This window comes from Vicia villosa, linkage group LG5 (genome assembly GCF_029867415.1).
Source record: "Vicia villosa cultivar HV-30 ecotype Madison, WI linkage group LG5, Vvil1.0, whole genome shotgun sequence".
NCBI lineage: Eukaryota > Viridiplantae > Streptophyta > Magnoliopsida > Fabales > Fabaceae > Vicia > Vicia villosa.
The window spans coordinates 109153652-109168028 of record NC_081184.1 but is presented as its reverse complement, the minus strand read 5'-3'; the positions used below and the strand labels follow the sequence as shown (position 1 = coordinate 109168028).

The following is a 14377-nucleotide window of genomic DNA, read 5'->3' as shown; positions in this document are numbered from 1 at the left end:
GATGGAATGTGAATCAAGGACCTGGGTGATTTTAACAGGTTTTAATTATGAAAGTTGGGTGGGGTTGATTAAACAATCATTACAAAATTATATTGCATATATCATTCAAGCCTTCTCTACATCCCCTTTGGTAAAATAGGAATCAACTGGTATTTGGTGAGAAAGAACCATATATCCTAAAAGTAAAACATGTTACTAAGATTAAGTTTGAAGCTGAGATCTGCATGGTCCTGCCTGCTTCACTTATCAACATATTGTCAAAAATGAGCGATGTCATTCAATGGTAGCCATCTGATCAAATGGTCTTGATTAAAGCTTGTTATTTTTGGAGTTGTAAAATTCTACTGTTTCTGATCATCAGATCAAAATCTAACAGCCAACAAAATCTTGACGGAGTGACTTCGTAAAGACAGTGACAGCGGCAAATTCAAATTCAGAATATTTATGCCATTATTTCATATGGCATTCATATATTTATTCTTCACTTAAAGACAGTAGGAATTCTCAAATGAAACATGAATCTTCTTATTTACCATATAAAATTTGAACTACTAATCTGCACAAGCATAAAACTCCCAACAAAAGCACTTTTGGTCGAGTGATATACATAGAGATTAGACAAAACACATTCCACCCTTTCGAATATTTTGGCAGCTAAGCTTCATTGACATTCCATGCCAATTTGTAGACAAACTTGTTAAACAGTATATTGATTTGTTCTTCAACTTTCAAGAAAGCCACTAATCATCAACATTCTATTCATTTGTCTAATCTAATCATCTATTTAGCAAAAATAATGCTTTATTGTTTTTATTTCTTGTTTTTGTTAATACTAATCAAAAATATCACTTTTTTATTTTATTTCTTATCCTTTAAATATTTGCAAAGAAAACAATGAAAACATCACAGAAATGTTGTCTTCGTCACTTCCTTCATAAAAATATTTGAAGAAATAAAATAAAAACTGATATTTTTGTATTAATTAACAAGAACTGAAAAGAAAACAGAAAATATTCTGTTAAACGCGACCTTTCCTTCTAACTTTTCTGGCTTTTCTGGCTTTAGGCAGTAAGTTTCTTCTTACACTTGTTCTGCACTAGGTTTAGTAGAAAATCCGTAAATACAGGCTCGTAGTTTGGCATTTTTCCGAACCCTGCAGTAGGTAAAACCGTAAAACAAAAAGTTAAAAACATATAAAAATTTGATTTATGTCAGAAACCATGGATTGCGGATAAGTTATACTTGCCTGGAAAGTAGTTGATGTCAATGACATAAAAAACATCCTTGGTCCCGTATTCCCGAATCATATCTACGTTGAACATACGAAGTCCCTATAAATGGTGTTACGATTCAGTATTAGTACAACATCTAGGAATGAAAAACGGTTGGGAAAGAAAGTTGAGTAAATAAATGTGATACCAATCTATGTCGAAGCTCCTTTGCAAGCTTTTCCAACAAAGATCTTGGTGGGTGTTCTGTAAAAAAAGTGTGTGAGTAAGTTGAAATGTTGCATTTTACGGTGGTGGTGGGAGAGGGGAAATTTATGGAATCTCACCGGCAATACTAGGATCTAGATCAGCATCATCTGCAGAAGCTGCTGCACATGAAACTCTGGGAAATCGGTATACACCTGCGACTTTTGATAGCTCGCGTTTACTGATATTAGGAAGAGAGAAACGCCTCACAACCTTTATGCTTTCCCCAACAATATAGATTTTAAAGAGAAGACCGCCTTCAATGTCCAAAATAAAGAGTAAGAAAATCGAGATTTTAAATAAACAAAAAGGTTAAGTTAACACACAGAATGATAATGGAGTATAAATCAGATCACACACCATGATTCACAAACTCTTGTAGAACCAGAGGAGGTTCAAGCTCTGAAAGAGAGAACTCATCATAAGCAAGATATAGTTCATGTGACTTTGCAGTGCCATCCACAACTAAAGGTTTCGCAACTGAAAATTCGAAGGTAAAAAAAACACTTCAATACACTTAAGAGATATGACAATATATTTGAAACAGCCCATTCAGGATAATCAGAACAACCATGAAAATGCACAAGTCAAATGACTAAATAGTTCAAACAATCTTTGGCTAATAAAACAACATCAAAACAGAATATCCAATGGAATAACAACACTGTTTTGAGCTATAGTCATTCAGAACCCATCGATGTTTGGTTTATTGAATAGGTACCAATAGTAGCTGATATAGTGAGTAATAACCAGATAAATTCTAGAAATAAAGACACGGGAAACAAAAACAAACATAAATACCTAATGGCAACTTCAACCCAGCTTTGGTGACTTCATAAGGGATAGTAGACGAGTCTTTGTCTTTTGTGATGACTAGCTGACTTGGGATGCCAACCTTGCCTAAAAAACAGCAGTATTTAATACATAATCGAGCAAGAAACCCAATATAAGAGCATGATACTAATGATCGGAAATTTATAATACTTTTTATTACAGATTATGCACAACCCCAAAAACTTTCAGATGGAGATAAGTTACCGTAGGTCTCAGATAAGTTTAGATCCACCACATCTTGAAGCATGGATTGGCGATTGTGTAAATGTTGAATTGCATCAGGGGGATCAAGAACAATTACATCGGGATGTTTTTGCCTGAAATCCTTCAATAATGGAAAAGGGGAAAAAGCCCAATCAGCATCATCAAAATACAAACTTTATGGAGAATTTATAAACCATGAAGCAATCATTAATCAGTAATTTACATATTTTCGGTGAGCTATGGACATTTAGCAGAAAGGTTAAATATTAAAACCAACATCGAAATTTATCGTCTCATGGAACTATCAAGCAAACCTATTAAGACGACGACAACAACAACAACAACAACAACAACAACAACCAAGCCTTATCCCACTAAGTGGGGTTGGCTACATGGATGAACGTTAGCCATAATGTTCTATCCAGGAAGCAGAATAGAATAAAAGATAGAATTTCATATTAAGTCAAATTTCTGAAGAGGTTTACCATATTCCCTGTGTACTTAATCATTAAAAAACTATGTTTCAAAAGCTATCTCTTCCGTCCGATGCAGCCATCATTATACCTATTTATCGATAAAATTATCAATGCCTAACCAAATTATTTAGATTAAGCACAAAAGTAAATCCTCACATGATTGAATATTGGGGGACCGATTTCAACTATCCGATCATGATTCATGATGAGGAGAGCAAGAACTCTGGAAGTTATGCGAGACAATAATAGGTTTTGGAGTATCCAGAAGATGAGGTTGTCCAGCCAATCACCTTCATGTCATACTCGACTCCCAAACTAATGATACTAACGATTTCATACAATGCCATGAATGTTATAATACGAAAAAGAGAAATTAAAACAACTCAAGATTACATTACATGTACACAATGTGAAAGAGAGTTGAAGTGTGTGAGTTAACAAACCTCGATCATATCACGCCATTCCTCTCCCGACAACTGAAAAGAACAAATAACCAGTCAGATATTAGTGTGCCACTGAGCTACAAATTCAGTAAAAACATAAGTACAACACCTACGAAGAACTTCGAACATAAAAACGATAAACGCGACATTCACAAACCTTATGCAAGACAATATCAAATGGACCTTGTTCTGGCAGTGGCTTGTTCACATCAATGGAAACAAAGTATATGCCTTTGCTCCTGCATTACATTTAATTTTCAGTCACAGTAATCAAGATTTGTTCATCTGATTCTCACTACATTAAATTTCAAAGAAACTCTGACACCTCTGAAAAAAGTGTTTCGATGTCCAAATGTGTCAGGATAGTTGAAAGTGATTCCGACCAACACGTGTGATTACGTTTAATTTATCTATTTTTTATAAAGTTTTATCACGTGTGATTTCGTTTAATTTATCTATTTTTTAAAAAGTTTTATCGTGTCGACGTGTCAGTGTCAGGATTCTGGTGAAACAATTGAAGCTTGATCAAAAATCAAATTGGTATATTAACAAGAAATTTAAAAGAACAATAACAAAAAAAGAAAATTAAAAAACACTATGAGTGACTATGAACCCCACCACTACCAAAGCCACTTTAAAAAATAAGAACCAAAACGTGCAACACATGAAATATAAAAATAAAATAAATAAAAAAAGTGAAAATTAAAAAATTGAAGATTGAAAATACCTTGCAAGAGAAATGAAATTGGGCTGAAGAAAGCTTTTCTTCTTCTTAGCCGTTAAAGCATAGCCAACAACAATCTTCTGTCCCAAAAACGGCGTCGTACCGACCTCAGATTTCTCCATTACTTCTTCTTCTTCTTCGCCGCTCGAAAATTCTCCGTTTAGTCTCATACCGAAAATACCCCTGATTCAAAGATCAAATCTTGTTCTCCCTCTTTTAACCGATTAATCTCGAATTTGAAATTGAGAAAGGGTAAATTGATAGTGAAATTGGTGTAATGTGTGTGAAATTTGTGATGAATTTATAGGGAAGAAAAGGAATATTCAGTTGCAGAGAGAAGAAAAAGAGTGGATTGGGTTTTTTTTAAAGAATGAATGAAAATTGAAATGATAAAAAAGATGAAATCACAAGTATATATAATGCTATTATCATCACATGCAAAGTAATGTCACTTTTTGTACTTTCTCCATTTTGCCCTTTATTTTCTTTTCTTTTTGGTTTTTGTATATCATCATTTTCATGCGAGTCAAAAAGACTATAATTTTTCAATCCAAAAAATATAAATGTTAAATTTTTTTTAAAAGGTGTATTGAAAATATTGTAATCTTTATCTTTATATGCACCGGCCATAAAAATAACACTTGGTTTTTACATTTTTGTTCTTTGGGTAGGTATTATAAGGGTGACAAAATTGATCCCGCCTTTTTATGATTATGTCGGTTTTGTCAGTACTTTTTTATTAATTAAAGATTTAATGTTTGTGTCGACTCGTTTTGTTTTTTTTTTTACTTTTATAAATATATTTAATAAAAAAAATTGTAAATTTTTAATTTTAAAAATGTAAAATTCATCGGAATTTTTAATTGTGAAATGTATTTTAAATTAAAAGTTATTCTTTAATCATATTTTAGAAATCTAATAAGGAAATGTATTCATTTGAAGTAACCTAAATAATTTCACCAAAATTTCTACTTTCTTTTTTAGTAGAAGTGAGTCTAGGAAATTAAAAATTAATTTTATTCCCAATGTGAATATTTTTCACGGAAAGTTTTCATTCCAAAATCTCATGATTTCTAATATAGTTATCAATTTGATTTTTTTTTTTTCCAAAATCATGTTAATATTGCATTAATATTAAGGCATCATTAGTTTTGACGAAGGCATATTCTCAGAAGGTAGTTTTTACCACTGAGGATATTCATAGTTGCTCCAATCAGTACTATAAATAAATAAAAAATTATCATAAACTTAATCATTATTATAAATAATGGTTAATAATTTTTAAATTAATTAATATTCATTTTATAATATAATTTTTTATTTCAAAAATATTGAATGATTGATTCATCAAATATCAAAACATTAATAAGATAATAAAAAATTTATTTTGATTGTACATGAAATATAAAAGGTTAAATACATTTAATTAATTTTATAAATTTAGGTTTTTTATTAATAGTGATTGTTGAGAAACATGGTTGAGCTTAAAAAAAAGAGAAATAAACTAAAAGATAAATACACTTTTGATAAGATGATTGTTATAATGATAAATGATACACTCTATGCAGTGATCATAATCAATTAAAAAATTTTAACTAACTATAATAATTAACACAACTAACTCTAACATCCTCTTCAATTTAGAATATGGAATATACATTTCTAACTTGAAATCAAAAGTAAATACAATGTAAGTCATGAATAAAAAAAGGAGATCTGAATAGCGGTAGTGACATAAATGCCTAAGTCATAAAAATCTTCGACCTACTTTAAGCTCTTTAAAAATCTTCTAATCTCCTCAATTCACACTTCAATAAAATCAATAAATTCAATCTTAAACTTTAAATGTCAAATTTTGGCTAACAAACCTATGATGCAAACACAAAGGCTATGTTTGGGAGTTTGGAGGGGAAGGGAGGGGAGGGTTTTGAAAAATAGGAGGAATTGGGTGAAAAGGATAAAAAGATTTTGGGTAGGAGGGTTTTGGAGGGTTTGAGTTTATTCATAACACCAAAAACCCCATAAAATGGGGGAACTCAAAAATTGTATTGTAGGAGGGTTTTGGGGGGTTTCGAAGGGTTTACATAAATTATCCAAATATCTTTTAGGTTGTTATACTATTTTAAAAATTATAAATTTACTAATGATAATAACTCTTTTATCATTATAAACAAAATCATTTTTTCAAAAAATGTCAAATATTTTCCTACATTTTTTTAAAATTTTGTTTTTAGAAGCCTTCCCCTCCCCTCCCCTCCAAACTCCCAAACATAAGGAAACATAAAATGCTACTTATTAGGAGTGAAGATAGATCATGTCACATCAAACGTTAGAAGGTTTGGGTTTGGTTTGCGATAAATTTTTAAGGTTTGAATTTGGCCTATAGCCCATTATAAATTTTATTTGTTTGACCTGATCTTTTTAAAAGTGTGACATCACCTAAAAAGCTGTTTAAAAATCATTTTCACATTAAAACTTTTAAATAGATCATTTAACCTATTTTCATATATATATATATATATATATATATATATATATATATATATATATATATATATATATATATATATATAGGGGACGACTCAAGTGAGAACACTTGGTTATTATGAGAAATGAGAACAATGAATCACGACCATTAAATTTTGATTTTGTTGATTTTAATGGACTGGATCGGTTTCTCTTTCTATGATCCTTAGTATTTATTTTAAATCAATATAGAAAGAGAAACCGATCCAGTCCATTAAAATCAACAAAATCAAAATTTAATGGTCGTGATTCATTATTCTCATTTCTCATAATAACCAAGTGTTTTCACTTGAGTCGTCCCCTATATATATATATATATATATATATATATATATATATATATATATATATATATATATATATATATATATATATATATATATATAATCCTATTTAGTCTGTTTTCTAATATATTCATATATATGTCTTTCTATAATGCTTCATATTTTTTTAATAGCCTAAGTCTTAATGGGTCATCATCATGAGGGAAATCATTCACATTGGGTTTAACGCTTACTTAAGGATTAAAGAGTCACTCAAATGTACAAGTGAAAGAGACACTATATATTCATCCAAAACTTTAAGGTGGTAGGTGTATGCAACCTCTCACTTATAAAGTATTCAACATTCACTTTTCTAAGTAATATGTGACTTAGAACTCACACTTATTTTTCAATATTCTCCTCCTTAAATGTGAGTCCATCCATTATACTCTTCCTCAAATGAAAGTTCTTTCATCCACATGCTTGTACCATCGTTGAGAGACATCTTTATCTCGTTATGGCCACTTTAACGGACGTGGCGCCTGACCACAATGTCAGGAAGACTTTTGACACAAATATATAGTCCCTTACTCGAACCAGACTCTGATAGTACACTGATGGGTCATAATTGGAGAAATAAATTCACATTAGATCTAACACTCACCTAAAAGTCAAAGACTCACCCAAATAAGTGAGAGAGACACTACATATTCACCCAAAACTTTAAGGTGATAGGTGTATGAGTCCTCTCACTTATAAAGTGTTCAACCTTCATTTTTTCAAGCAATATAAAACTCACACTTATTTTTCAACAATTTGACCTATTTAATTAAATAGGCTTTTAAAAAGCTTAAGTCTAACATTTTTCTTAAATAAGTTTGACATTCTGACCTATTTCCATCCCTATTAATTATCACAATATATAACATATAGATAATGAAAATGATTAAATTAGCATAAGATAGAAGCACAAAAAGATTAAAAGATGTTTCACAACTATATTATAGAAGCATATGGAGAATAAAAATGCTAACTTCCATTAGATATCACAACGATTGAGGTGGTGTGAAAATTTTTAACAAACACATGATATCATGAATTATTTGATCAAAATAATTCGCTTATTATTAAGGAAGTAAGTAAATGATTGATGATCAAAAGGGAAGAATATAGTGAAATGAGAAAAATGGAAAGAAAAAGAGGTGATTTGAGATTATCTCTAGTGATAAGTAGAATCTTTTATTCTTCATAGTGGTAATTATGACTATGATATCACATTGATAAACATGGTTGAGCTTAAGAAAATAGAGAGTAGTAAACTAATTGATAAATGAATTGTATAGTATTGATTCAAATAACAAAGTTGAACTAACTTGTAATAAAATTAATTAACTTAATAATTATTTAAATTATAACAACTAACACAAACAACTCCAAAATAATCTTGAAAGTATATTCTACTTACATAACAATTTTGACTTATTTAAAGGATCTAACACAACGATTAAATAATTAAATTTAATATATTGTATTTGTGAATTCGAAATCTTATACTTATGCTTAAATTGTTTGTAATTATTAACCATGTTATCTATTAATATAAAAATTGTAACTTAAAATTTATTTGAAAATTGGCAATTATCAGACTAAACAAATTTTATAATATTTTTCTTATTAAATTAATATCAATATATAGTCTAATAAATACAGAGACGTCTTAAGTTTTTGGAAGTCTTGTATAAATTAGTTATAGTTTATTTATGAAAAATTAAATAGAGATCTTATTTAATTAAGATTTAACTTGACAAATAATTTATGAGACCTTATTTATCTATAATTTAACCCTAAAAATTTAAAGTTTATGCAGTAATCCGTCTTACATGTCTGAAAGAAGGTTCTGAATAAATACATACCGAAAATGTAGAGATTGTGAATGAGAAAACATGTTAACTTTTAGTTTGTTAAATTTTCAACTCCCCACCGAAGATATTTGCATAATGGTGGGGAAGCATTTGATGCCTCTTGTACTTTGCATTATCACTATCATAGCTATAAGTAGCCTAATAAACCAAACACACTTTTTGATTCGGTATCATTTCAACTAACATGATAAAGTTTTATAGTAAATGTTATATTCCAACAACTAATTAAGTGGGCGACTTAATATTGTCCATAGTATATAAATTGACATTTACCTCAGTCAAAGACCATTTTTATTCATATGCTAACAATGAAGAATATTGGCGTATGAGTGTGAGAATATGCTTAGAGTTAGACCATAGACCAAGTAAATGCGTGATTTGGGGGCCAAATTGTTGCATTGCACGCCACAAATTGACATAGTTATAAATACTCATAAATAGAGAAAGAAGAAACTTGCCTTTAAATATAAAAACTTTTTGGAAAAAAAAATCAAAAATTTAATAATTGATTCACAAATCGACTATTTTAAAAGATCAATTTCACCGTCCGCTGAAAAGTGCTTGATAGAATTCAAAACAAAATGTTGTATGAATTTAAAAGTGCATAAAAGTATATTCTTAAACCTCAAATTTTTACTAATATGTGAGCTTAATTCTTTTCAAATTATTAAATATATTTCTTATTATTTTCCAAAAATACCATAGATTAATACTAAGAATATACTTTGAAATGTGAATGGTTAATGTATATATATATATATATATATATATATATATATATATATATATATATGACAATTTATTCATATTACTATACAAAATAAACATGTTAACTACATCCATTTTTAATAAAAGTAAAACATGCAAATGAATATTTATATATAGAGATATGTAAAGTAATCAATAATTTTTATTTTATTTTTATCAAGTAGTTTTTCTTAAAGATGAATAAAAAATAAATTAGTGAAATATCGTGAATTTAAATTTGCGCCTATATAATAAAATGTCTTTTATATTAAAAGGAGGGCCAAATTACAAACAGAAAGAAAAAAAATTACAGCAAAACTATTCTCGAGAAAAAGGTTCACATTTCATCAATATCTAGTAACTGCTTAATAAAAATCGGAATGTCTTCTTGAAAAATTAGATCATCTCCTCTTTCAACCCCAACTTTTGCTAACGTATTTGCACACATATTCGCTTTTCTATACGAGTGGACCACCTTCACTTTCTCTTGCTTCTCCATGAGATTATGAATTTGCTTGATCAAGGAGTAACCATCAATATTTGTTTATTTTTTGAACTCTAAAATTTTGACAATTATACTCAAATCCACATTCAACTCCATTTTCGCCATACCTATTCTCTTAGTCAGGGTTAAATCTTCATAAATTTCCCATAATTCCGCCCAAAAAGTACTACATATCCCAATATTTATTAAGAAACCACCCATACCCTTGCTACGCATGTCTCAAATTATACCTCTGTGTCCAGATGACTCTTTTGCTTTACTCACCCCATTCATATTAACCTTAACCCAATTATCCTCTAGAGGTTTCCAGCCTATCATGATTTCAACCTTTTCTACATTTGTTACTTCTTCATTATTTCACATCACTGTATCATAATCGTTTACTCTTAGTTGAACATGAATTTCTGGATATTGTGATCTTTGATAATGATCTTCGTGTTTCTCCTTATTGTGCCACGTCCACAAGCTATGACAACCAAATTCCCATAATTTATTCCACTCATTGATCTCATTTAGATTTAACTCAATCCACTCATCAAGCTCCACGTTAAAGAAATTCCACTTGGTGTTATCTGGTACCTTGTTCCTCCACAGCTGCATGGCTTTAGGGTAGTCTTTAAAAGCATTTTTTTCGATAATCAATTATATATATATATATATATATATATATATATAACAGAGCACAAAAAATGCTCACAAAACATTACAGAAGTTATGGTGATACTATGCATCAAATCAACAAACCATCAGAAGTCAGAACACACAGATTACATAAAATTCAATGGGCAGTGATTCCATTCATAGAAGTTGCACATAACTCTCCGCTTGTTTCCAATCACCAACCACCACCACGAAAACATCTTCACACTATGCACTATTTCATCCAAGTCTGCAACAGCACTTTGTTCCTCCCATACCTTTATTGCTTTTCTAAAAATTAGTCAATAATCTATCATGTCCAAGTAGTCAAATGAAACTCTTGAATTCTTTCCTGCACTTTCAATCTCCAGATCTTCTGCCACCCTTCATATGTGTCTGTTTCATCACACCTGACCAGACTAATATACATGTATTTAGTATTTAACAGAGTAATTATCTTTACCGGAGCCTGTAAATATGAGCTCATCATCCATGTACTCTGGTCTTTGAGGAAGTAGAGCTTTAAACTTTTTCATTAACGATTTCGGCATCCACATATGTAGCTTCAACCAATCCCAAAATCTTGCATGGTTAAAAAATAAAATATTATTCACATTTATCATCTAAGATGACTTAACGAGATAGGGTAATTAATAATTTAGGTGTAATTAGTTTGTTACTTAGCCAGTAGTATAACACTATTAATTATTTTAAAATTAAAGAAATAAATACACTTTCAATTTATCACTCTTAATAGTAGATGCAAAAATTCTTTAACCTTAATCAAGAGTGAAAGAGTGTGGGAAGATTTTAACCCGACCTCAATTTAACTTACTCATAAATATATTTGCTAAATAAAATTTTCATCTCACAATTGAAAAATATTGAAAGTAATTTCCTTTTATTTGTTGGTTTTTTACAAAATAAAATTGAAGATGCTTTTAAGGACAATACTTGAGATTTTCAATTGTTTTGAACTTACATTTTTTTTATTTTGAAAGGGATATAAATCAAATTATAGCACAATTTACAATTTTTATTGGTCCTCTCCCAATTCGAGAGAGTATTCTCTACAGTTGTGTGGAGAAAATATCATATTTTTATAAATAAAAAATTAATAATTTAATATTATTTTGAAATTTGTCAAAAATTTACAATTTTTTTAATAGAAAAGAAGTCATGCACTAACAGTGTAAAATGGTTTTACACTGTCAACCAATCACAATCATGCATTCAATTACACTCCACTTTTATTTTAGAAAACTTTTTATGACATGACATTTTGTTGATTTTTTATTGGTTGAATGTGTAAAATAACTTTACACTGACAGTGTATGAATATTATTCTCTTTTTTTAATCAAATTAACATACAAATGTGAGGTAATAATTCAAATTTCAATAACAATGTGTAATTTCACAATATTAATATCTATTAACTGAGTTAGAAGGTGCATACTTACATTCTCGTTTTTTAGTCAGAGAAATGAATATGTCAATGTGGTCGGTTGGAGACGGGATACACTTCATCCCCATCTCAAATCTCTCTTATGAGGGTTTTTATCCTTCATTTCTATCCTTGTAGATTCTAACATATCCTTACGGTTTTAGTGAAGATTCATAAATATAAAAACTATTATGTTTAACTAAAATAGTTGTAAAAAAATTCAAAAACTAATCACGTGAAATTTATAAATCCATCTTCTACGATAAAATTGTTATTTTGATAATATATAATCTATGTTTACGGAAGTCATTACCACCAAATTTTCAAATTTAAAAAATTTTAAATTAATCATTTATATCTCTCTTTTACTAATATTATATGTAAATTCTAAATTTTTTTGTAATCTATATACATAAATTTAAAATTATATATTAATTAAAGATAATTCCTTAGGTGAAAGATATTTTCTCCCCTTGTAAGAGAGATTTGTTCTTCATCTCCATTTCTTTAGAAGAAAATTTTGTATCTTTAGAGCTCTAAATAAAACAATTTCCGCGGAAATCTCCATTGACATTCCTACACTAGAAAATTGGAACATCTAAGGCACAGTTCATGGTTGTTTAAATAGAATCATCAATAGGAACGTCACATGTTCCAAATTGATCTCTTTTAAATTAATTAATCAGTTGACTTATCTGCAATACAGATTCCATAATCCACTTTGTCTGGGATTTCTTCTATCCATTTGCACATTATTCTTTGGTTTATTTATTGACTTAAAACAGTTGTATAGTGTTGCAAATCTTGTGACCTCAGTGCAGCAGTCTACTCCATTATAATAGTATAAAGTTTGTCCTTTGGATGAACTTAAACCCCTTGTGACCTTATATCAGTCCAAGGAGATGCACACATTAAAAAACATTTCACAAACTGATATGCATGGTAGTTGCTTGTCGTTTATGACCATTGAGAGACAATGAATAATAGTTGAGAATCATATATAGCATTGGACTTCAATAGAAATCTCATGTTGACTAATGAATTGTTGTGATATGTACTATACTACTTTAATTAATAGTAGTTCTTTCATTTAAAATAAAAAATAAAAAATAAAAAAACAAGATTAGGCCATGACCCAACTTTAAAATATTAAATGTATATTTTGTTGTGTGTGTTGTTTATTGAGTCAATATGCAACCCAAAACAAAGAATTAGGGCTCTGATACAAGAAAATGGAGATTTTTCGGCCACCCCCCAATTTAACTTGGATCCCTTAATTTTCGATAATAATTATTTTATCTTTAACGACAATTGTTTTTTTTTTAAAAAGTTAAATATGTTTTTGTCCTCCTAAATATATTAAATTTTATTTTTAGTCTCTCAAAATATTTCCTTCAAAGAATAGTTTTCTTAAAAGTTTTAATTTTAATTTTTGGTCCCTCCTGTTAAAACCGTCGCTAAAATTATCGCTAAGTAAAAAACCGTCGCTAATTTGTAAAAATTGTCGCTAAGTTGCAGGACATACTAAAAGTTAAAATTAAAAAATGTAGGACCATTCTTTGAAGAAAATAATTTGAGGGACTAAAAACGTTAATTGGAATATTTAGGAGGGCCAAAAATATATTTAATCCTAAATAAAATTGAAATTAATTGTTATGCATTAGACGATGTAAAATTATTTTAAACATGCATGATGCATCCAATGAAATCACATCATAGTGCTCTTTTATAGATTTGTTCCTAAAATATAGCCTCAAATGTTTATATGTCATGATTTGATTGAATGCATGTGTAAAATAATTTTACATTGTCAGTGCATGAGTATTATTCTCAATAAAATTTTCAATAAAAAAATCGGTAATGTATGTTAAACGTCTGGTATGTATTTATACTGTTTTTTTTTTAAATAACCCATGTGTGAGAAAACTTACCAGTTTTTTTAAAAATACCATATGGATGAGGTAGGGGCGGTGACATGTCATTAGAAGGTCCAACATCATCTCCGAGCTTAATAGATGGGATGATGCAGTGGTGTAATACAGTAAGGTGTCACTCCAAGTATCCACCCATATGCTACGCGGGGAACTAATCTAGTGTTGCACTATCTCTAATGACACTGGTAGAGCTGCTAACATTTTCAACAAAACATCTAACAATGCCCTCAGATGGAATAG

General features: G+C 29.5%; 1 protein-coding gene across 1 annotated transcript; it reads right to left on the bottom strand.

Moving 5' to 3' along the window:
- Nucleotides 1–501: 501 nt before the first annotated feature.
- On the bottom strand, nt 502–4542 carry LOC131601992 (inositol-tetrakisphosphate 1-kinase 4-like). Its single transcript, XM_058873935.1, has 10 exons — nt 4160–4542; nt 3590–3671; nt 3433–3465; nt 2514–2634; nt 2277–2375; nt 1836–1955; nt 1556–1732; nt 1420–1475; nt 1247–1331; nt 502–1153 (listed from the first exon to the last, which is right to left on the bottom strand). The coding sequence occupies exons 1-10, from the start codon at nt 4324–4326 to the stop codon at nt 1062–1064; spliced, it is 1032 nt and encodes a 343-aa protein (XP_058729918.1). The 5' UTR covers nt 4327–4542; the 3' UTR covers nt 502–1061.
- Between the last annotated feature and the right edge of the window lie 9835 nt (nt 4543–14377).

Bases quoted from the DNA above. Each gene is read 5' to 3' on its own strand.
- LOC131601992 (XM_058873935.1), bottom strand. From the start codon at position 4,326: ATGAGACTAAACGGAGAATTTTCGAGCGGCGAAGAAGAAGAAGAAGTA. The intron at 1,956-2,276 runs GTATTTATGTTT...TCGAATTTTCAG, and splicing joins TGGGTTGAAGTTGCCATTAG to TTGCGAAACCTTTAGTTGTG. The intron at 1,476-1,555 runs GTGAGATTCCAT...CTTTTTTTACAG, and splicing joins TCTAGATCCTAGTATTGCCG to AACACCCACCAAGATCTTTG.